General features: G+C 42.8%; 1 protein-coding gene across 3 annotated transcripts in view; it reads right to left on the bottom strand.

Moving 5' to 3' along the window:
• Positions 1–25948, bottom strand: part of RIPK1 (receptor interacting serine/threonine kinase 1) — a 296218-nt gene that overhangs the window by 59127 nt on the left and 211143 nt on the right. For all 3 annotated transcript variants that reach the window (XM_053714666.1, XM_053714668.1, XM_053714667.1), the window contains exon 9: positions 23731–24354. In XM_053714666.1, the coding sequence (XP_053570641.1) occupies positions 23731–24354 (624 nt within the window). The remainder of the gene's footprint in view (positions 1–23730; positions 24355–25948) is intronic.

The raw sequence follows: 25948 nt of genomic DNA, 5'->3' as shown, positions 1-25948 counted from the left end.
ACAGTAACGCTACTTGTACTACACTGCTGACCGGAGGGTCGGGGCTCCGCTCCGGTACAGCAGCTTCCTACCTGGCAATCGGATTGGGAGGTTTGAAGTTCCGGACAACCTCTAGAAGACAAAACCGCCGGCCGGACTTACCCCCTGTTGGCTCCTTTATTAGAGATCACGACCCGGCCCTGACCGGGAGCTGGCAAAAGCCTGTGAGTGACGGGAGGAGTGTGAGCTGCGCCACAGCCTTTTCGGCGCGAACACCCGCCATCTTGCGGCTGGGTCTCTTGCCCCTGCTGACTTCTCTGCACCGCTTACAAAAAATTGGCCTACACCTGGAGTGGGTAAGATAAGCAGATATATAAGTAGACAGGAACCTGTGCATTTTACCTCTTGGTCCTAACGTTGCTCCAACACCTCCTGGCCTCCACACATATATTCGCACTATCCCCTGGGACAAACTAGCCTTGCACACTAGTTGATCTGTTACCGGCTGCCCTGATCTATAGCTCCGTGTTAGAAAGTCCTACTTTAACCCGGTCACTGACTCTTATTGCTCCTGCCTTTGCGGATAATAGGAGACTTCCTGCCAATTAAAGACTGAGTTCTCTGTGGGGGTTGTGTGAGTGATGGGAATCTGCTGACTGGCACCCAATTTTAACTTACAGAATCTTATTTGTTGCTTCAGGCCACTTGAACCTACGAACATACACCCTCAAACAAGCACAGGCAGACCTGCTTTTACTATCCCACTTAGATCAACACCTGCAGAGGGCCAGGAACACTCCCCTGTTCATTATTGTATCAGCGATAATGTGGTCACCTTAGACCCCTTTTTGGGACATTTTCACCCTCCCTACCTTGATACTGCCTGTGGTCCTGAGAGCAATACCTGACAGTAAGGGTGGTGAGAGGCTCCCCAGTTTACCATCTAGGCGAGGGGTTCTCTATATCCATATATTCCCCTATTGATAGCTCTCAGGGACATCACCTGTCACTTTGGCTTGTATCACTACACCCTGAGGTGCTGCCCTCTTTAAGTGGATACGTACCTGCAGCATAGCCTCAGTGAGACTGTGGAACTTATACTGTCACAATAACCTACATTACTACTGTGTGAAGTTATAGCTGCTGCGTCAGCCTGTGTGTCTTTGGGCTCTCAGCCCAAAGTGGAGTGTAATTTAATTACAATATCTGCCTAACATTTATCTTTACCTACAGGTCCTACCTACTATAACAATTTCACTATCTATAATCTGCAGGTTGGGCACCTAAAAGGCTGCACTTATCTGAACTTATGTACTAGATTCAAAGTGAAGTAATATTCTTGTATAATTTGTGCTCACTAATATCCATTTCTCTCCCTCCAGCACTTTACCCTAAGCTCTTTCCAAACTTGTAATTGTTGTGCAGACGAATACTATTGGGTTCACTGTGTAAACTAATCTTGACCTTTCCTCTGCAGGTATTTTAGTATAAGGGTCTGTCTATACTTAAATTAAAAGTGCAATTGAGCTACCCAATTTTTAGGATATCACAGTGGCACATACTCCTGGATACGTTGTCACCCAGCAGATACTACAGATCAGAACCTAATTCCTCTGATAATCTCTGACACTCTCTCCATTCATTTCCTGCTGTCCGAAGATACAGCAGGTCATATCCTCTTTCCTTTTCCCGTCCTGGCCAAGTGAGGGCAACTCCCCTGGAGAGGGTGTCTATTGAGAATCTCACTTTACCCACCCTCAGAGAAGACTGACCAAGATTTGATACTACCCAGGGTAGGGCTGTCGAATTTCACTTTGGTTACCAGAACACTGCCGAATATGGCTGCCTAAACCAAGATTGACGTCAGGGGGACTTTAGTATCACCCTCCTCACCTGTGTTTTATTCAATACATTCTGCACTACAGAGCAAGTGTTTACACACATTGATTTGGCCGCAGGAACAAACCTGAAACCATGTCCCATACTACCAAAAGAAAGTCTAAACCGTCTCACCCGCCCGGAAAAACAGTCGCAGACCATTTTAAAAACCACCATACTGGAAAATCCCAAATGTATAGGGAATCCACATCTGCACTGGAGGGCAGTGAATCTGAAGGCAGCATGGATTCCCAATCTCCTATACCAGATACCCTATCTGCAAACATTGTGGATGTTCTAACCAGGCGAATGAACCTCCTTCAAGAAACACTGACAAAGGAAATTAAAGGTTCCACAGCTGAGCTCCGCAGAGAAATTGGTGCATTAGGAGAATGCACCGAAACTTTGGAGCGTAAGTAAGAAGATCTAGCTGTAGACCATGCCCACTTACAAGCCTATTCCCAAAATCTAGCAATCCAGATATCTGACTTAGAACTAAAATTAGCCGACATGGAAGATCGCTCCCGTCGGAATAATCTAAGATTCCGCGGAATACCTGAAGAGGTGGGCCCCCAAGAACTGGAGTCTTATGTTCTGGAGTTTTGTAATATCTTATTGTCCTCTTCGGAGACGCCCGGTCTCTTACTTGACAGAGTCCACAGAGTAGCACGACCTAGATCTGTCTCCCAAGAAAAGCCTAGAGATGTCCTAGCTAGGATCCACTTCTTTACCCACAAAGAGAAGATAATGAGAGAGCTGGTCAACAAACCCCAACTTCCTGATAAGTTTCAGCAAATCACGGTGTTTCCGGACATTTCCAGCTACACTTTACAAAAGAGGAGATCCTTCAGGACCATCACCCAGATTCTCAGAACGGAAAATATTAGATACAGATGGGGATACCCGACAAGGCTTATAGTTTCTAAGAATGGTGAGACTCACACAATCTTTACCCCTAAAGAAGGATTTGACCTGCTACAAGATTGGGGTTTAGCTTCAACTAAACCTCGGAAGGATACAGATTCTTTGCCCTCTAGAGATCGGTCAGATATTAAGGACATGACCCAATCATGACCCACCGAAATCCGGGCTGGCGCCCCAGATTTTACCCCCAGGCTACAAAAGCCCACCAAATGATAAACAAAGAGTTCTGGTCTGAAGCTAGTAAACATGTATATATTGTTAGATGTATTTACCATATGTTAGTTACTTTTTACATAGAGGAAATGGGGAGACCTAGGACCTCCCATGGAAGAATGGGCACTTGCCCAGCGGTACCCGCTCTATTCCCTAATTAACCATCCTTTTATGCTGGGACTCATGGGACCCCCCCTTTCCTTTCAGTTCTCTAGGTTGCTTGATCCCTCTCAGGCACCTACATGTTGTTGAACTACATTGTTTTAAGAGTTAATAGAGTTTACAACGTATTTTATACCACTAACGTTACATACTAATATGCTTGTAGAAATGTGGACGTATTATTTAGTTTAAGGGAAGTACACTGGTTTATAGTCCCCCAAATGATACTTAAATAGCTCTGGTCCATAGCTAGTAAACATGTATATATTGTTTGATGTATTTACCGTGTGTTAGGTGCTTATTACACGAGGGAAGTGGGGAGATCCATGACCTCTCATGGGAGAACGGGCGCTTGCCCAGCAGTACCTGCTCTATTCCCTATGTAATCATCTGTTTTCGTTGGGACTCACGGAGTCTCCCCATTCCTTTCTGTCCTACAGGTTGCTTAATTTCCATCAGGCACCTAAATGTTGCTGCCCTAAACTGTTTCAAGAGATAATAGAGTCTACAGCATATTTTATATCATTAACTTTACATGTTACTATGCTTGCAGAAATCTGATGTATTATTTAGCTTAATGGAAAGACACTGGTATATTCTTTTTATTCATACTCCCCCAATGACAGTCAATCTCTACATACAAGTTAAATACTTGTACTACCTCCCCCCCCCCCATACACGCAAATTCTATTTGTGTTATCCCCTCCTACGGGGACTGGAGAAGTCAGTTTCGTATCTAGATACACTTCTCCTTTTGGTGATCCTGCGGTTCACCATATCTGATAAAATATTTAAAACCTCACCTGACTAACACTGATACACTTGGTTCAAACCTATAAAACACCCATTATATTGACTGAACTGAATAGTTGTTTTTTTGTGTTTTATTTTGCTTTTTCTCTGTTCATCTGTTCAATATTTTCTCTTCTCATCATCCTCTAGGTGAAAATCAAAATCCTTATAGGAAGTGATCCCTAGTGGCTCTTTTTAACCGCTTATACGAATAACAGGCTTTGTGCCTGACGAGGGCCACGCTCAGGTGCGCATTTCCGGACGGGGTGAGTCTACCACCTGAACCCTTCCCTCTAGCTTTCCTTTCCCTGTTCACCCCCCCCCCCAAAACTCAAGATGGCGACAACCTCTAATAATATTTCCTTTGCAACATTAAATGTCAAGGGACTTAACTCACAGGAAAAGAGAAGTATGCTTACCAATACCATGAAGTCTCTGAAAATACAAGTCATGTTTTTACAAGAGACACATTGGTTAGCGTCAACCCAGACTCCATACAGGACCCTAGAATACCCTGTAGTGGTTCTAGCTTCTCATACTGAGAAATCTAGAGGAGTAGCGATTGCCATACACAAATCTCTACATTTCGAACATATCCACGCAGAGAAAGATAGCCAAGGGCGATTCCTATTGCTCAACTGTAAACTAAATGGTATACTATTCACCCTAGTTAACATTTATGCCCCAAACCAATTGCAATCTAAATTCCTGAAAGGTGCACTGTCCAAAATCGAGAAACACAAAACTGGGACGATAATTCTAGGAGGTGACTTTAATATGATATGGGACCCCCTACTAGACAAGAAGGTTCAGAGTGGGAAAACAATAGACGCATACTCTATAACTACTGCCAATAAGTTCCGACAATACATTATCCAACACAATTTGTATGATATCTGGAGGGCACTACACCACAATGACAGAGACTATACATATTTCTCTAGACCTCATAATTCCTACTCGAGACTCGACCACTTCTTCACTGACTCATGGACACTCAATAGAGTTCTAACGTCACATATTAGGGTCTGCCCTTGGTCGGATCATGATATTCTGATGTTCACTCTCTCTACTGACCTAACCACAGAGTCTAGACCTAGCTGGAAATTCCCAAAACAAATGCTCCAAGATAAAGCTTTCAGAACTTCCCTCCAAGCCTCTATTGTAGAGTTTTTGAGAATAAATGACACCCCAGATGTGTCCTCCCAAACAATATGGGCCGCTTTGAAAACATACATAAGAGGGATATGCATTCGGAGAAAGGCAATGTTACGACATCAAGCAGGTCTGCCCCTAGGCCTTCTCATTGCAGAGCTACGCTCTGTGGAACAGGAGAATAAAGACTCTCCAACTACAAGCCTAGCCGATAAAATTAAGGTACTAAGAACACAAGAACGAAAAAAGCAACAGAGCGCATCCACGACTCAAGGTGAATCAAAAAACAATTTATTCCAAGCAATTAATATATTGCACTTACAAGAAGTATTAAAAAATGACGCCTTAAACAAACACTCCAACTCGTTAGCTCAATGAATTTTCTGCAGTACTTATCAGCCGGATACACTGCTCACACTCGATATCAAGAGTTCGTTATTGGCGGGCTGTTTCTCCCGGCTTGTCTCGGCTTGTTCTGAATTCCAATGCGGCTGTAGGAAATAGTGATGACCAATGACGGGCTGCTCCTCCGTCTACGCGTTTCGTCCCGCCTATCAGGACTTTTTCAAGACCTAGAGATCAGAACACAACTGGCGGATAGAGAACTGCAAAGAGTTAAAGACTCTTATGCCAGATTCAGGAAGCTGATGTACTGTCAAGGCAATAAGGCCTCAACCCTCCTTGCCCATAAACTAAGGAGCAGGACAGCGGCAGCTAGAATCTTATCTCTCCAAAGAGGCAACATCTCGGTCTCCTCACCCAAGGAAATTGGAGAGACGTTCGCGGCCTATTACTCTGACCTGTACCATCTTAAGCCCTCGATGGCTACCAAAGAGTCTTCTTCACGTGAAGTAGTAGACTTTTTACAGACGCTAGGCTTACCAATCCTCCCAGACGAAGATAGAGAAGCACTTAAAGCCCCATTCTCCTCAAATGAGCTTAGTCAAGCCATTAAACATACCCATAATAACAAGGCTCCGGGTCCTGATGGCTACCCGACAGCCTTCTATAAACTGTTTAAAACAGAATTAAACAGGATCCTCCTTAAGGTCTTTGCTGAAGCTCGAGAGGCAGGCTCATTCCACAAAGAATTTTTACAAGCAGTAATTCTGCCCATCCCTAAGCCAAACAAAGATCCCTCACAATGTACAAGCTACAGACCAATTTCCTTGATAAATGGTGATGTAAAGCTATATGCCAAGCTATGGGCTAATCGCCTTAATAGCCTGCTCCCGAAAGTGATAAATACAGACCAGGTCGGTTTCACGTTTGGCAGAGAGGGCCCGGACAATTCCCGAAAAATGCTAAACATACTTACAGAAGCCTCCCGTTTGAGGCTCCCCATGCTGGCCCTGTCGTTGGACGCAGAAAAAGCGTTTGACAGGGTCAGATGGGAATACTTATGGCACACGCTTGCCCAATTTGGCATACCAGAGGACGTGATTACGGCAATTCGAGCCCTATATTCCTGCCCCTCTGCAGTAGTTAAAGGTCTAGGTTTCGCCTCTCCGGAAATATGTATTACCAACGGCACCAGACAAGGTTGCCCCCTGTCACCTCTAATTTTTTCCATGGCCATTGAACCCTTGGCCCAGGCTATCAGGCAATCACACATAGTACGAGGCGTCCAGCTTGGCGGCACGACTGCGAAGATTGCACTATATGCGGACGATGTTACGCTCTTTTTAACAAACCCAATAGGCTCCTTGCCAGCACTCTTTGATATTGTTACTGAGTTTGGAGCTCATAGTTACTACAAGGTAAATGTCACCAAAACGGAGGCTCTACCAGTATGCATCCCAGCATTTGAATTAGATATATTGCAAGCATCGTACTCTTTCCAATGGTCGCGAACCACCATTCGACATCTGGGGGTACAACTTGGTCCAGACCCGAAAATAGTTATTACCATTAACTATACAAACCTTATTAGAGAGGTTACTGAGCTTACCTCCTCTTGGAGTCTTAAAGAGATTTCATGGCTAGGCCGCATCGCATCTTTCAAAATGACGATCTTGCCTAAAATTCTGTACTATTTTCGCTGTATCCCTGTCAATGTCCCCAACGCTTTAATAGATAAGCTCCAATCTATTGGACAACATTATATTTGGAATAAGTCTAGGCCCCGGATTGCAGCGAAAATACTCCAAAAAAGATACGAACATGGAGGAGTTGCAATGCCTAGCATACGCGGATACTATGAGGCAGCTAGGCTTTCTCACATCACAGCGTGGGCAGACAAAGGGGAACTACAGGGTTGGAAAAGCATAGAAGCATTAGCCCTTCCTTTGGGCTTAAAGTTGGCAGACTTACCCTGGATCCCTAGCCACAGCGTTGACACCTTGAGACTAAAAAATGTCATTATCAGAGATAATCTGAAGGTTTGGTATAGCCTTAGAAATCTGCGAGACATTGCCCCACACCCGTCTCCCATTCATTCCATACCAGCCTTACTGGCGGCTCTCCCCGACACACACATACAACAGTGGAGTGCATGGGACCTGAAAGTGGTCTCCCGTCTATACCCCTCAGGCACTCTACTCACCCCCCATAACATAAGAACAATTATCCCAGAGCCCCCCCCCCGTGGGCCTCTTTTGAATACTCGAGACTTTATGCTTTTATGACATCATGGGGATTCACCAAGGCTCTAAATAGACCCTTGACTAACTGGGAAAAGTTATGGCAGCTTCCTATTAAGACTCCTAGGCTCATATCGTTCCACTATGATCTCTTACAGTTGTCCACTAAGAGAGACAGACCCTGGCAGTTGAGGGCATGGGAGGGAGATCTATCCAGACCTATTTCAGATAAAGACCTATGTACAGCTATGACGCTAACTAAAAAGACGGTACACTGTGCAAATACCTTGGAGGCCTACATGAAATTATTCCTAAAATGGTACTATACTCCCACGAGGCTGTCGCAGATGTTCCCTACAACGTCTCCTTTATGCTGGAGAGATTGTATGCAAAGAGGCTCAGATATACATATTTGGTGGGATTGCCCAAAACTGACACCTCTCTGGAATCAGGTAAAAACCCTCTGTGCTAACCTTGGGCTCTCTATTCCACTCGCTCCTGCAATTGCCCTCCTGCACATCTTCCCGAAGAGTGTCCCAACTCACGTTTCTAAATTGGTCATCTTTGTCCTAGCGGCCACGAAACTGGCGATAGCAAGTGCCTGGAAGCAAACCCAACCCCCAGATGTTACAGCTATTACATCTATAATGCAGGTATACGCCAAAATGGAACAAAGTTTCTATTATAGCATGGATAAGGAAGAGCTATATTGGCAGATTTGGGAGCCCTGGTTTAACTATCAGGGAGATCACAGCTGAATATATAGTCACACTAAAGTTCCCGACCACTCCCATTATCATAATTAAACTTTCATACCCAGTTAGAGATGTGCTAATTGGTTGATAACACCTGCTTCCCTAAATTCCCTACCAAAAACTGATCGCCCCCTTCTCTCTTGCCATTCCCCCTAGCTTATGTTTCTCCTCCCTTCCCTTCCTTCTCCCCATAAAGGGCCTCCCCCGCCTGGAGATGCGCACTGAGATCACTCGATGAAGTGTACGGACAGATATTCCTAAGCTGACTTTATGAAGTCCCTAGAAAGCTGAGTTAATATATAGGACTGAAGTATTACTTTGCCCTTGTGTTTAAAGTCTGTTCATATTATTTAAAAATGAGGTTTCCATAGTTGATATTTTTATTCATATTAATCAAAAATATGTGGTAGATATTTTATTTCATACTTGATATGCTTGATTTATATGCTCTGCATTCCCATCAATAGCTATATTTACTGTATTATTACAACAACATAATGTCTACATATATGTGAATTTGTTAGTCACCTACGCTGTGACATCTGTTGTAATGCTTAATCCTCAATAAAAAATATTTTCAAAAAAAAAAAAAAATTACCCCATCATGGCATACCATTTTCAAAAGAAGAATACCCAGGGTATTCCAAAAGGGCCATGTCACATCTTTTTGTGAAGCCCCTTAGGCATAACATCTGGCCAAATGTAGTGCTCATATTTTTTGTATGCGTTTTGTGCACAAACGCTGCACTTTGGCTGTTTCTGTCATCAACTTTTTATGTTTTGCTGCTATAAAACACACATATTTGTGTCTGTCAATGTCCTATGAGTACAACAGTACCCCCCATGTACAGGTTTTATTGGGTTTACAGAAGATACAGGGCCAAATTTGGGGTCTGCCCATTTCAGTCTTTATGCGTGAAAATTTGGCACCTTGATTTTCTGGGCCTATGTCCTCTTTGAGACATTATAGCAGCCCAGGAATGAAAATTACCCCATCATGGCATACCATTTGCAAAAGAAGACACCCCAGGGTATTCCAAAAGGGCCATGCCACATCTTTTTGTGAAGCCCATTAGGCATAACATCTGGCCAAATGTAGTGCTCATATTTTTTGTATGCGTTTTTTGCACTAACACTGCACTTTGGCTGTTTTTTGCTGCTATAAAACACACATATTTGTACAACAGTACCCCCCATGTACAGGTTTTATGGGGTTTACAGAAGTTACAGGGCCAAATATTAATATCATCCTTCTATGTTTTACTGCTGTAATACACCCATATTTGTGTTTAGTGATGTCCCATGAGTACAATACCCCCCATGCACAGGTTTTATGGGGTTTCAGGAAGTTACAGGGCCCAATATAGGGTCTGTCCATTTACATGGAAATTTGGCACATTGATTTTCTGGGGCTATGTCCTCTTTGAGACATTATAGCAGCCCAGGGATGAAAATTACCCCATCATGGCATACCATTTGCAAAAGTAGGCACCCCAGGGTATTCGAAAAGGACAATGTTTAGTGTTTTTTTGTACTCACTTAGTCACAACATCTGACCAAATGTAATGTTCATATTTTATTTTTAGTTTATCACAAAAACACTGCCTTTTTGCTGTTTATATCATCCTTCTATGTTTTACTGCTATAATACACCCATACTTGTGCTCAGTGATGTCCCATGAGTACAACAATACCCCCCATGCACAGGTTTTATGGGGTTTCAGGAAGTTACTGGGCCCAATATTGGGTCTGCCCATTTACATGGAAATTTGGCACATTGATTTTCTGGACCTATGTTGCCTTTGAGACAGTATGGCAACATATATAGTATTACCCGCCTCATGACATACCATTTACAAAAATGGATAACTCAGGATATTCTAAAAGGAGTATTTTAGTTGTTTTGTATAACTTATCATGGCCGTAGAGTGGATGGGCTTAACATATAAAGGGACAGGACAAGGTCAGGGGATTTATGAAGTTAGCAATACAGAATAATAAAATAAAATAAATTAGGAACACATACAGGTTGCTTTCAAATTAAAAGTTTAACTCTGTGTGATATAGTCGAAGCAATTAGTGATACAGAGGCCAGGTTGAGAGTGGCAGTCAGGGCAATGGTAACTAGAATCCCTCCTTTTTTATAGCAGACTCTGCATCTTTTCTGGGGTGTTAATTTGCAGGCAGTATGGGGACTCCTAGTGGGAAAATGCTTCCTGCAGAGTCGCTCAACATTTTCAGATTGAACAGTGGGAGGATTAGGGGTCTGTTTAAGCAAAATATCAGATGTTACATTTAACACAAATTCCAAAAAAGTATAAGGTTTCCCTGTACCTGATTTTTTGTAGAGCACATATGCATTATATACTGCGATCTGCATAATATAAAAAGCTACTGGTGTAAAAATTATCGAGCCACAAATGGTACCCTTTATTTAGCAGGGGTAGTAGGAGATCCCGCACAATTTTCCCACTTGTGCCAACTGAATCTGGGCAGCCAAGTGGCTATCTTTTCCCTGGTAGATGTGAAATGCCCAGGTATACCCAGTACTGCATTCACAGAGTTTATAAAATTTTACCCCATAGCGGGAACGCTTGGATGGTATATATTGCTTGAAAAGCAATCTCCCCTTAAATTTCATGAGGGACTCATAAATGCAAATGTCCTGCTCAGGGATGTAAACGTCTTTACATTTTTGGGACAGGTGGCTTATCAGGGGCCTTAGTTTATATAACCTGTCATGCAGGGGGTCATTTCTGGGGGAGCACTGGGTATTATCATTAAAATGGAGAAACCGCAGCAACTGTTCATATCTGTCCCTCTTCATAACCCCTGGAAAAAGAGGGGTAGCCAGGATGGGGTTCTGGCTCCAGTATGAACGTATGCTGGGTTTCTTCTCAATCCCCATTATTAATGTCAGGGCCCAAAACTTTTTAATCTCCGGTATGTCAGTGGGGTGCCAGGTATTTTTTCTGACATACAGAGATTGGGGAATTTTTGACAGATACTGGCTGGCATATAAATTTGTTTGAGCAACTATATGCTCAAACATGGTATCTGTCAGAATCAGGGACATATAGTTTATTGGCTCACATACTGGAACATCAGTTGTGATGCCAGGAGTCGCAGTAAATTCTGGCATTTCTGGGGCAGTAAAATTTTGGGGTAGCCAATTTTGTTCATTTGTGCGACGCCTCCTTTTAGGTGGCGGGCAGGGAGCACCAGCATTAGATGTATCACTTAGGGGCTCTATATCTGATGCGTAAGGGTTGCGCTGTCAGACAGAGCAGAGGGGGTTTCACTCCCTGAATCATCGGCAAGAATGGCATAAGCCTCTTCTGCTGAATAGTGTGCCATAAGGGATTTTTTTCAATACAAATTACCACTTCACCACCACCAATTACCACTTCACCTTCCCCAAAATCCCACTAAACCACCCTCATTACCACCTCCCAATTACCACCCACCTATTCCCTCAGAATTTTTTTTTTATGATTTATATATATATATATATATTTTTTTTTTATAAACTAAAAAAAAAAAAAAAAAGCACTGGGAAGGGTAGTGATTGGGAACAGCAGGGAAGGGGTTAGCAATAACTAAAGAACCCCACAAATAAACTTTTGGGCACTGATCAAAGCCCTGACAGGCTGATTACTGTGATATTAGGCTGATCACAGTAGCAGTTCAGTGATCAGCAGCAAAATATATATATATATATATTTGTAACCCCCACAAATAAACCCACAACGCTTTTGATCAACACTGATCAAAGCCCTAACAGGCTAAATTTTGTTTTTATCTATATTTTTTTTCTCCCTCTCTAGCTTTCTACAGCACACACCAACGCTAAATTGTCTTCCTCTCTCTCTCTCAGATCGCACTGAGGGAAGAGAGGAAGCGGATACACTTGTAACAGCCAATGATTCCCCTCATTGGCTGCTACAGTGTTACAGGGGACAATCGATACACCCCCTCCATGCTGATTGGATCCTGGGGAAATGCCTGAGGTGCTAGGCACATCCCCCAACCGGATCCAGAAGGAAAAAAATAGCGGAGGGGCACAGGAGCTACAAACCGTTATGACGTTCTATTCCGTCATAACGGCTCTAAAGCCCAGTGGAATTATGACGGAATAGAACGGCATAACGACGTTAAAAGGTTAAGCGAAACCTTAAATTTGTTAGTAAACAACAAGGACAGCATAGCATTTAATATTCAATATCTGGTCATTTATTTTCTCTTATTTGATGCAACAAAATGATATTGTAAGATTAGAACTGGGATCTAGACCTCAGCTGCAGAATTGTTTTACAAAAGTGGTTGTTGTTTCACCTTCTTTAGGAGCGTAGCTATTGTTCAGGTGCGCTCAAGTAATAAAGTGAATTTAATTAGTAGGTGGTAAATACTCAGGTCTGATATTTGTCAGATGGTATAGAGATCTGAGGTTGTGCTAAAAGTGTTGGTGACTTCACCTTTGGTCTGAGCAGATTGGATGTCAGATAAGTACAGAGGATTAATAGGTAGAAGTGTAAATGCCAAGTTAGTACCAGTCCAGCACAGTAGAGGTTACTGGAGAAAGTGATGATACACAGCGCAGCTCCTACCTCTGAATACCCAGTGTGTATCTGCCTGTCAGCACTAGGTAGCGTGATGGCTGTGTGCGCAGCTCCTACCTCTGAGTAGACTGTGTGAATCTGCCTGTCAGCACAGGATATGCTGATGGCTGTGTGCGCAGCTCCTACCTCTGAATAGACTGTGTGAATCTGCCTGTCAGCACAGGATATGCTGACAGCAGAATTGTAGCAGAGTTCAGTTTATGCAAGGGAGAGGTGGAACAGCTGAATCCGTAGTTGGAAGCTGTTCAGAGGGTAATTATGAAAGTTCTCTTTGCAAAGGGAATTATAGAAGAGGATTCCTTAGAATCTGAGGCTCAGAGTAATTTGAGAAATAGGACGTCCTATACTTATAATCCAAGTTAGGAGAGAAGGCAAAGTTAATCCATATGCACAGCGTGCAGTTCAGGAACAAAACAAATTACCAAGCACTTGTCTGCAGGTGTGCTGGTACTGATATAGGTAAAAAAGGTGAAGTTACTAGGTGAGCAGAAGTTTAACCCTTACAGATATAGTACTGGGCAAAAATGTTAGACTGTACAGTAAGAATGCTTTCAAAAATAGAAATGTCAATAGTTTACTTCTATCTGTTAACAAAATGCAAAGTGACTGAACAATGAAAAATCTAAATCAAATCAATATTTGGTGTGACCACCCTTTGCTTTGAAAGCAGCATCAATTCTTCTACGTACACTTGCACACAGTTTTTTAAGGAACTCAGGAGGTAGGTTGTTCCAAACATCTTGGAGAACTAACCACATATTTTCTGTGAATTTAGGCAGCCTCAGTTGTTTCTATCTCTTCCTGTAATCTGGGTCTGGTCTGGGTACGAGTGTACTTATGGGTGGATACTTTCATTGTGCTAAACTATTGAATATGGACCTCTATCTAGCGGTGTAAGTGTGGGACAGATGGGGAGACAGTTAAGAACGTAAGTGATGTGCAGATTAAACAGCTGTCTTAGGCTAGTATGTTGATGTCAGTGAGGGCCCTATCTTTATGATGGGTGAGAGGTACAGTGATGAGAATCAATCTGAAATGTTTGTGTGTGTAGGTGGAGGGATGACTAGGGGAGAATAAAAGGAGATATTTGAATGTGTATATGAACCTGTAGGGATAAAGTGTAAAATAGCAAACAAATACAATTAAAACATGAACTGAAAACTAGATAACGATTTAGATCATCAGTTACATTATAGACCATACGTTACCAAATGACCACAGTTCTGTTAGGGTATCTCAGATGAGGCAAGCCCACAGGTATATCCCCTTTAATGTAGAGGAATAAAGTAGTGTCCAAAAGGAGTGGTGGAGAGAAGGGGAAAGTCCAAAAAACACATTATGCTGTATTGAACCTATGGCTTCAAAGATCAGGTATCTTCAATAGGCTGTGGGATATCTTTCCTCTTGGTTTGGTAGCTGAAGGTTTGCGGCAAGGGATGCCAGGCTGGAGCAGAGGCGTTAAGTTTCTCTGGATTATTATATGGGTCTTTCGATTGGTTTGAAGAATGCAGTAGATTTAAGGACTGTAAGAGCTTGGTCCCTTGATCTGGTGTAGAGATGGAGTAGGAGCGATCCTCTATTTGAAAAAAGAGTTTGACAGGAAACCCCCAGCAATATTTTATGTTGTTCTGGCGAAGACACTGAGTAACTTGTTGGAAGGTACGTCTCTTGGACAAGGTATGTGTTGACAGGTCCGGGAAGATCTGGATCGTATGAAAAGGGTCTTTCAGATTTTTATTCTGGAACGAAGCTCTAAGGATCCTCTCTTTAAAAAGAGTAATAGTGTAGTCTAACTATTACATCTCTCGATGATCCTGAGGATGAGTTTCTCGGGCGAAGGGCTCGGTGGGCTCTATCCATAGTAGCCTCCCGGGCTTGTACAGGGCCCAAGAGTTTGTTGAATAACTCCAGTAAAAATTTAGGGAGGTCTGGAGTTCCTATGTCTTCCGGGATACCACGTATCCGAAGATTGTTACGGCGTGACCTGTCCTTCAAGTCCGCCATTTTGGACTCCAAGTCTGAGATTGTTTCCGCAAGTGCTTGGGTGTAGGCTAGTAAATTGGAGTGGTCTAAGTGGAGGTCTTCCTGTTTTTTTTCTATTGTTTCAGTTCTGTCACCTAGAGAGGAGATATCTCGTTTCAGTTCTGATACTGACATCTTTAAATCCTGCCTAAGGGACGCATGGTGGGAGTCCATTTTATCTGACAACTCCTTGATGGAGTCTAGAATAGAGGCATAGGTATTAGTAGATCTCTCACCGGGATGAGCCGTGGCTCTGTGGATTCCTTTGGCAGAGCTTATTTATTCCCTAGAGTCGTCGTCTGAAATGTCCTGTTCGTAGTGGGCTTTATTAGAGAAATGATCTGAGAGCGTCTTTTTCGGGACGTCAGATTGTCTCTTCTTCCTTTGGGAGTTAGCCATTTTGATGGGATCCGTATATATAGGTACTACCAGTGTCCTTGCAAGAGACGGATAGAGGGACCTCAATGGTAGATGGAAGGTGGAGAGATCAAATTCGGCACCCCCCTAAATGGTGTGCTTAGAACTCCATTACTTAAGTGAGTGATTCCATAAAAAGAGAACTGTTGTATTCAGCAATGTTTTGGGAGGGTGCTAATTACCCATATGGGTTGTTGTAGGTCTGTCTCTCCCCAGGGGTATTTGCTCTATTCCGAACGGATTGGGTAAAAAGGAGCTAGGGATATGACCCGTAGGCAAAAAGGGCCGACGGGAAAGGAGGGGGAGAGAACAGAAAGGAACTACGTAGGTCTCTGTAGTTTTATCTGCTTATATGGCGCACACTATAAATCATAAAGTCTGCCGTCCGGGCCTGGGAGTTGTATAGGATAGTGTAAATCTGTATATGGCAGGAGGGATTCCTAAACACGTTTGTATTACACTATTTGCTTCTCTCAGTGTAGTGGCCACTCAGTGTCCTCTTATGTTCAGCTAAGCTTACTGTGTAACTGTCTAGAGCTTCAGTAGCAGCACAGATGAGCTATGTGTGCGCAAGAGGCAGTGAAAGACCTTAAAATACTCAGGGATGGCAGGGAGAGAAGTAGAGTGGAGTTTTAGGGCCAATGAACTGAAGGCCCCAATTAACTGTACAGCCGTGAGGTATGGTTATAAGTCCAGTTCCTCTCCTAGGGAGTATTTGTGTGTGGTCTTACTGCAATCAGTGACAGGGGGTCACAGAAGGCTTTCCTGTAGGGGGACCTTGAAGTAGGAAAGGCTGTGTATGAGATATGCACGCTTACCTCCATTGTCCTGCGTGCAGTTTCAGCTAGGCCCTCCTCAGCACAACTAATGTTGCAGCTACCGCTATCTTAGAGCTCCCTATGTGTGTGAGGCAGAGCTCCAGATTAAAACAGGAAGTTTGCAGACGTCTCTCCCTGGGGTACGTAGTGCAGAGCAGTCTCTGAGTTGAACTGCAGCTTATACGCCGTCGGTGTAAATGAGTCCCATCTGGGCCAGCAGCTCACTCAGTGTCAATGGCTCCTCAGTCTGGTACTTAAGAAGCTCTCCGCCGCCGGATCCAGGCGGAATACGGTGGCCACAGAGCTATCCTCAAGTGCAGCCGCCCTGTATCGTGGCAAGCTCCGCCCCCCCTAGAGTAGATTTTAAGATCAGCATTGATCAGGGAAATCTGCCTATAGCTAGAACAAAGTGAAGGGTCCTTATCCGGTTTGGGCAGCGTGATAATGGCAGCTTCCAGGAATTCTTCCCTGAGAGTGCCTTCTTTTCCCGCCAGGGCAAAGAACCTGAGCAGGTAAGGGGAAAGTTCATGGGCATATATCTTATAGAATTGGGCAGGGAATCCATCTGGCCCGGGAGCCTTAAAAGGCTTCAGGCGTTTTATTGTTTGTTTAACCTCTAGTGATGAGAGTGGGGCTGTGAGTAAATCTTGTTGTTCTACTGTGAGTTTAGGAAGGTTCACAGAAGACAAGAATAGTCTAATATCATGTGGAGATGTGGGCATTGGGTTTTCCACTTTTTCTATATTATATAGTTTAGAATAGAAGTCGGCAAAACATTCCCCTATTAGGGAGGGTTTCCTATATGATTTGTCATTGTGCCTAATTTGGGTTATGCGGGAAGTCCTATGTTTGTGTCGCAGTTTGTTAGCTAGCATGGTGTCGGCCCTATTACCCTTTTGATAAAAAATGTGCTTTAGCTTAGTGAGGTGCTGCTGTGTCCGGCGTAGTTCCAACGCATTGATGTGGTCCATAACTGCGGAGATTTGCGCTGAAATATCCCCTAAGATAGAAGTGCGATTAGTGTGCGCTTGCGCTAGTGTCAAATCAGCTAGCTTTCTCAGATGGCTCTGCTTACGAATAATGAGGCCCCTGACCATTGCTTTGATAGCGCCCCAAAGGATGTCATCTGGTGTCTGTCCGTTGTCATTTTGGCTAAGCAGCTCTGTCAAGTCACGTCTCAGTTCTTCCCTAAATTGGATGTCTGCTAGAATATGCCTTGGGAGGGACCAGGAAGGTCTGGATGATGGTTTGTCTGCAGGGTATAGGTTGACTTTGACTAAGTCATGGTCTGACCAGGAGCTGAGACATATCTCATAACGGGAGGCCAAGTCTAAAGTCCCTACTTGACAGAAGATGTGGTCTAACCGGGAATATGTCTTATGTGGGTGCGAGTAGTGGGTGAAGTCTCTCTCTCTGGAGTGTAATGACCTCCAGATATCAAAGTAACCATGGTGGACCATTATGGTCTGAAATTGGGCGGAGATATGAGCCGCTTGAGGGTTACTTCTGTCTACACTGGCAGTCTTACGGTCCAATTTAAGACCTGTCTGTATTTGTCAATTGTTTGGAGGATCTTACGGAGGTTGACGGGAATTGGGCAAATATATAGAGACCAGTGTATGGAGAACATGGTTCAGTCTGCAAATCAAAATAGTGTATCTGGCCTGTGAGTCTGTGAATGTTTGTATCTGTTCATAAGCAACTCTATTGTGTAGTAATATATCTGTGCCCCTGGCCTTCTTAGAGAAAGGGGGGGGGAGTGTGCCAGAACCCTGAAGTAGGTGGAGTGAAAATGTTGGGGAGAGCCCGCCTGCCAGTGAGTCTCCTGTAGGAATACCACATCTGGGTTGTGGAATTTGAGTTCACGGGTCAGGAGGCTCCTCTTAAAAGGGGAGTTAAGGCCCCTTACATTGTGGGTATTCATATTCAGGGAGGGAGTGCATGGGGTCTTTGAGAGTCCTGCAAATGCTGGGTTTTCTGCCTCTTGGGCCGCTGATCTTTGGTATGCCATTCAGGAGCCGTAGCTCTCAGTTTCGCCTTAGCAGGGGCATGATCTAGTGAGCTGTCATTTGTGAGTCCCCATTGTGCGAGCAAGGTAGTTCCCTGGGCCAGTGAGGACACTGTATGTGTCTGGTTGTCCCTCGAGATTATCAGTTTAGTTGGGTAACCCCATCTATATTTAATGCCAGCTTTTCTGAGCGCCAACGTGACTGGCTGGTATTGCCTTCTGTATTGTAAAGTGTGTGCCAACAGGTCGGGCAGTAGCTGGATGTCTTTAAATTTCTCCGCCAATTGTGGCTTACGAAAAGCAGCCTGCATGAGTTTATCTTTAAAGACGAAGGTATGAAAGCAGGCTATGATGTTCCTTGGCTTCTCCTGAGATACCGTTCTTGGGCGCAGAGCTCTATGGGCTCTTTCCATGGTAGCGATCATGCCCTCAAAAGGGCCCAACAGGTCCCCAAAGAGCTTTAATAAGAAGTTCAGTAGCTCTGAGGGTATGATTTCTTCTGGGATCCCCCGGAATCGGATGTTATTCCTTTGGGCACGGTCTTCGACATTTGCAAGTTTAAACTCAAGCTGACTCAACTGGTCTGATAGAGCTTCAGAGTACGCCAAGAGGTTTGACTGGTCTGTAGTAATGTCGGCGTGCCTTCTCTCCAGGGAATCCACCCTGTCTCCTATATCTGAGATGTCTTTCTTGAGCTCAGCATGACTTCTTTGAATTTCTTTGGTGATGGAACGTGTTTGACGAGAGAACATTTTCTTGAGGGTATCTTCCGTAATGAAGTGTTGCACTCTAGAAGGCGGAGCAGCATCAGGTAAGGATCTCTCTCCCAGGGACTCTGATTCACTAAACCCATCATTTGAATCTTCTTCTGTTTCTTTTTGCGGTTGAGTGAAGTGGTCTAGTACAGTTTTTTTAACCGGCCCAGGAGTTTTAGGCTGACATCTAGAAGTATGAGGCATTATCACTTGCGGTAGAGGAGTAAACAGGTAATTAGGCAGAAATACAGGTTAATTAGGAATATAAAGGCACCAAATTAATTAATATATCTCAGGTGACTATATAAGATACATTAACAAAAATGAAGTGGGACTGAGAGGTCTCCCCGCACCCCTACCCATCCATGGCGACGGTCCAACTGAAGACCAAAGATCCTCCTGCTTAAAGTGTGCCAGAGAGAGTCACCACAGAGGAGCAAGGGCCAGCGAGGCCTCCCCTGGACACAGGTCAACCAGAATGACTCTTATACCTTGAAGTAGGGCGGGGTACTTCTCCTGGAAAGATCCCAGAGGACCCCCACCCGGACCAGGAGCAGAGGATACGACCCTAGGGAAGGGAAAAGGGGAAGAGGAAGTGACCAACCCAGGTAAGCTGTGTACGTTACCTCCTGTATGCCACCACAGCTCAACTTTTGTAATTATCATATAGTATAGTGTCCTGATTAGCCAGACAACAGTCCAGTACAACTACAATTTACCTTTTGAACTATGTTATTCCTTAATGTCATAGGTAATACTTTTTTATTGCACTTTTGTTAATAAAATTTTTGCTCTCTTCCTTTTATTTTATTCTGTTTTTTTCTTATCTCTTGCTTATTTGCAAGGAGTTAATAGCATGTATTGTGTCAAAGCATTTTAATCAGTTATTTTATGTTTTGCTGATATTAACTGATGGGTAACTTGCAAGCAACTTTTTACAGACTTAAGTCCCATATGGATAGGCTTACCATAATTTTTATTTATCAAAGTTCAGGCAGAGATACAAAATAAATATGATTTGCTTCAATAACATGTACATACACTTGGGTAAGTTAAGTTGGATAGACAAGTGCAAAGTCAATATGCAGAGAACTCTTTCCTGAATAGTTTTAAACATTTTATAATTATAATTAAACTGAAGGAGGAGAGGATAATGGGAGAGGGAGGGAGAAGGGGGAAGAGGGAGGAAGGGGGGGGGGGAGGAGGGGAGAACTAGGAGGGGAGGAATTTGTGGGAAGAGAAAGGGAAAGCGTGAGTGGGATGGGGTAGGTTTGTCCCAGAAATTGTGCTTGTCTTTTCCTGCCTAAGATGCCAGATACTCGTGTTTTCCAAGAGTGGTTCATAATAGACTGATGCTAGCCAGGTTAGTTTCCAATGCTTGACAAGTGCAATCTGAGCCTGGGGTGCTTGCAGTTATAACATGTTAAGATACCTAACAGGGGAACTAAAAAACATGTTTAATAACAAACTGTACATACCATAGTTAAGTTAACTAACAGTAATAAACTGATTTTAATCTATTTATGATTTGACCTTCCACGTGGGAAGGTGTTAAACTTACCCTCCAAGCTTGTGTCTGAGGGTCTAGTGTCTGGGGAGAGCCTCCGAGTCCAGCCAGTTGCTCTGACATCTGTTTTCGTGTCATGGCCTCAGTTACATTATAAAGTTGGAGTGGGGGTGTGTGGGATGTTAGAAGTTTCAAGAGTTATTTCTGTGATCTCTCCTGTCCATAGACCAATGGCCTTTTAATTGTTCCCTCATTAGAAAGTTACTGTTTAGAAAGGGGGTTAAGATCTGCTGTCTAGTCTTGGGGGAAAGATGTAGCAAGTATGGTTCCCATTTGGTCATGAATGACTTAATTCTTTTTTCCATGTCTCCCTTAACATCTGCTTGCTCTTTTAAGAGTTGGGTATGGGCTAATCGTGTAAGTTGGGTCAGGTGTGGAGGTTTGTGGGAGATCCAATTTTTGAGGATTAGTTTCCTAGCTAGGAGTATGATTGAGTTTAGAAAGTGGTGCTGGGGGTAAACTGAGTGTGACCTCTTAGAAAGAGGGCGTCACGTTTTGTTAAGGTGATGCGGCTCCCACATGTTTTTGACATCCAGAATTGTATCTTAGCCCAGTATTGGAATATCCTGGGACAATCCCAGAAAAGGTGCGGGATGTCCGGGTCAGGTAGGGAACATTTAGGGCAACTGTTGCTTGTGTACCATAATTTTTTAGAGGTGAAACTGGGACCACCTGGTGCAGTGCCAGTGGGGGTGTGGTCAGGGGCGTGGTCAAGGGGGCATGGCGATTACCAGTCCTTTTAAAGTAGTAGCTTTTATGTGCGTAATGTTTCGTGGATACTCTACCCTTCCTCAGTCAAACAACAAGTGAAACACACAGTTTAAATAGACCATAACACCACCCCTAGTGAAAAAGGCACCATTACGTTGTCATGGCAACCAATACACAACATGAGCAAATAAATAATTCATCTAAATCTCAGATTCTAAATAATGCCAAACATCAAGCATAATTATCAATTTCATAAAATAGTAAAAAGCGTATACATCACACAATTTAATATCTGCAGTGTAATATGTGTTTTATGTGTCTAATTAAGGAACAGAGCCAAATACTGATAAGACATAAATACAACATTGACTGAAATAAGTAAAAAAGAAACTCAAATATGCTAAAGCTGTTTAAGATGCTACTCTATACCATAATGTAGGAAGATTACAGCCAAAATGCTATTCTGCATGAAGTAAAGCAAGATCCACGACAAAAATCCTGCCTGTCTGCACTTCCTGGTCATACCCACATGATTCCCCTAAAAGTGTATCACCGGTGATGTCACTAGGGGTCAGGGGGGTGTTAAATTACTAGAAAAATAAACCAAGTAGTACTACAAAATTAAAAAACCCTATGCTGCTCACTCAGCCTGTATTACTAAATGTAAACTTTGAAGGAAACAAATGTTAAGCTAAGCAGGGCTGTATGTAACAAAGTACCAGCATCTAGCTATGCTGGAGGGCCACAGTCCAGTCATTTTGAATAATGTGTCTGGGTTTCAGGCAGTCTGAATCCCGGACACGTGATTTGAAACCCGGAGGTTGCAACCCTACTGGGACAGAATGAACAACCGGGTGGGACACTGGGACAACGCCTCCAAACAGGGACAATCCCAGTAAAAGTGGGACTTCTGGTAAGCCTACATATGGACTATTTATCAAGGAACATCATATTTTCCAGCATTATTTCAAACTGTTATAAATGTCTTCTTTGCTTGTTATGTATGCCATATATCTCTTAAAGGAACAGTCTAGTCAAAATTAAACTTTCATGATTCAGATAGGGCATGCAATTTTAAACAATTTTCCAATTTACTTCTATTATCTAATTTGCTTAATTCTTTAGATATCCTTTGTTGAAGAAATAGCAAAGCACATCTGTGAGCCAATCACACAAGGCCTCTATGTGCAGCAACCAACCAGCAGCTTCTGAGCATATCTAGATATACTTTTCAGCAAGTGATATCAAGAGAATTAAGCAAATTAGATAATAGAAGTAAATTAGAAAGTTGTTTAAAATGACATGCTCTTTCTAAATCATGAAAGAAACAATTTCAACAAAAATAATAGTAGCAGAGGAGGAAAGGAGAGAGCCGCAAGTGTCAATAAGGTCAGAGAGTTATGAGTTGTTATTCATTCTTACTACCCTATAATGCAAAAGTCTGGCTGCAGTTGTGGTAACTTACAATGCGTGGCTTCAATTTGAAAAAGTCTTATCCAAAGTTATACACATTGGAAATACAGTATTTCTGTGAAGAAGCCACATGGTTCAACCAACAATAACTATTTGGCTGTCTTATAAAAAGGAGATAGAATGAATGTTGTGACAGATGGGTTCTATAAAAATTCAAATTTGAAACATTCTTGTCATTCAGAAGTGTGAAAGCATTTATATATTTTTCACTGCATTCCCTGGATAAATATGAAGTAAAAGCTGTTTAACTTAAAGGGACAGTCAACACCAGAATTTTTGTTGTTTAAAAAGATAGATAATCCCTTTATTACCCATTCCCCAGTTTTGCAAAACCAACACTGTTATATTAATACACTTTTTATTTCTGTGACTAACTTGTATCTAAGCATCTTCTGACCGCCCCAATCACATGACTTTTAGTTATTATCTATTGACTTGCATTTTAGTCAATTAGTGCAGTGTCTGCCACTAGCCACGAGCGTGATCACAATGTTATCTATATGGCCTACATGAGCTTGCTCTCCCCTGCTGTGAAAAGTAAATAAAATAGAGGCAGCCTTCAAGGGCTTAGAAATGATCATATGTGCCTTCCTAGGTTTGCTTTCAGCTAGAATACCAAGAGAACAAAGCAAAATTGTTGATAAAAGTAAATTGGAAAGTTGTTTAAAATTACATGCCCTATTTGAAAAATGAAAGTTTTTTTGGGACTTGACTGTCCCTTTAAAATTTAAAGTAACATACTAGTATCAGTTATGCACTTCCCTGCTAATGCTCAGTAACCATTATCAAGAAGTACCCATCTATCAATAACCATTAGCAGTAAGTACCTGTCATCCAAATATACAATATTTTAGATGCTGCAGTACAGTGTCCCTTCAAACTTACAATATTGACACTTACCTCCTCCATATCTAGCCTCTGACACTGGTTTCGGTGGTTGTTGATAAGGATCTGACATTCCAGATTCAGGTATTGGTACATAAAGGGCGGTGTGAAATGGTAAAGTGGGCATCAAATTTGTATCAAAGCCAAAGCTATGTGATGCAGGTCCAGGTGTTCCAGAATAGATGTTGTGCCCTTCAAATGCTGAATTAGGAATATTAACCTGCTGCGCAGTTTGTGAGTGGTATCCTGGTGTGACATCTGGCCCACAGCTTTCAGCATTTGGCATGATGTTCCTTTGGTCGAAAGACATGGAATGGTCTACGGGCTTTTCAGAGTCACTTATGAAAGGTCTAACGTTTGACATGTGAGTGGATAGATTTGTTGGGTACTTTGAGTAAGATTCACTAGACTCTCTCATACTTTGAATCTCTGCAAAACTTGGTTGAACGTCAAGCATGCTCAGCCTGTCATCAAAACGACTGCCAGTTTGATGATACCTTACTTCTTCTTGCAATTTCCTTTCTAAGTTTTCATCTTGTTTGGGGTATTCACTCTCCACTGGCTCACCCGGTGAGAACAGACATTCATCCAGGTCTCCTGTTAGTAGACCCTGCGAGCTGTGCAGTGACTGGGGCTGATCTGAAAAATAATATATTAAAAGGGTCAAAGTCATAGTCATGGGAATTTTAAATGGAGACACACGGTAGGTAAATAAGTAGCTCATTTATATTGGCCAACTCACCTTAAAGCAAAATGTATGCTTACCTGATAAACTCTTTTCTTTCCTGGCATGGAGAGACCACAAATCAATTCAATTACTAGTGGGAATTCAACTCCTGGCCAACAGGAGGAGGCAAAGAACACCCCAGCAGAGCTGTTAAGTATCACTCCCACTTCCCATAAACCCATAGTCATTCAGTCGAAGGAATATGGAGAAGAGGACAGAAGGGTATAGAGGTGCCTGAGGTTTGAAAATAAACAAATGCCGTCTTAAAATTAAAGAGTTGTGGACTCTCCATGCCAGGAAATAAAAGAATTTATAATCAGGTAAGCATAAATTTTGTTTTCTTTCCAATGGCATGGAGAGTCAACGAATCCATTCAATTACTAGTGGGAACCAATACCCAAGCTAGAGGACACAGAATGGAAGGGAGGGAGAACAAGAGGCCGACTTAAACAGAAAGCCACCACCACTTGAAGAACTTTCCTCCCAAAAGAAGCCTCAGCTAAGGCAAACGTATTGAATTTGAAAAATTTGAAAAAAAGTATGCAACAAGGACCAAGAGGCCACCTTGCATATTTGTCCCACAGAAGCCTCATGTTTAAACGCCCAGAAGAAGAGACAGCCCTAGTGAGATAAGCCGTAATTCTCTCAGGAGGCTGTTGTCCAGCTGTCTCATAAATCAACCGAATAACACTTCTCAGCGAGAAAGAGTAGAAGAAGTGACCTTCAGGCCCTATGCTTACCAAAGAAAACAACGGAAAGGGCAGTAGATTGCCAAAAATCTCTAGTTGCCTGCAAATAGAATTTCAGTGCATGCACAACATCCAGGTTATGCAACAGACATTCCTTCTGAAAAGAAGGATTAGGACAGAACGAAGGAACAACAATTTCCTGATTGATATTGTGGTCCCACAGTACCTAAGAAGAAATCCCAACTTAGTATGAAGGACCGCCTTATCTGCATGAAAAGTAAGGTAAGGGGTATCACACTGCAGAGCTGAAAGCTCGGAAACTCTGCAAGCAGAAGTAGCGAGGAGAAACAAAACTTTCCAAGATAACAATTTATTACCAACAGAGTGCATAGGCTCAAACGTAGCCTGCTGCAAAACTCTAAGAAAAAAATTAAGGCTCCATTGAGGAGCAACAGGTTTAAACACTGGCCTGAATCTAACCAAGGCCTGAACAAAGAGTTGAACATCTGGTAAGTCTGTCAGACGTCTATGCAAAAGAATCGACAGAGCAGAGATCTGACCCTTCAGAGAACTGACTGACAAGCCCTTCTCCAGGCCCTCCTGAAGAAAAGGACAGAATACGGGGAACCCTCATACAACTCCAAGAGATGCCCCTAGATTTGCACTAATAAAAGGTATTTACACCACACCTTATGGTAAATCTTGCGATATACCGGCTTAAAAGCTTGAAGCATGGTATCAATAACCTTTTTCTGAAAAAAAAAAAAAAAACGCCTAGACAACACAGACGCCTAGATTTAGAGTTCTGCGGCCAAAG

The sequence above is a fragment of the Bombina bombina genome, chromosome 5, assembly GCF_027579735.1.
Source record: "Bombina bombina isolate aBomBom1 chromosome 5, aBomBom1.pri, whole genome shotgun sequence".
In the NCBI taxonomy this organism is placed as follows: Eukaryota; Metazoa; Chordata; class Amphibia; order Anura; family Bombinatoridae; genus Bombina; species Bombina bombina.
The sequence above is the reverse complement of the archived record's forward strand: the minus strand, read 5'-3'. Positions and strand labels throughout refer to the sequence as shown.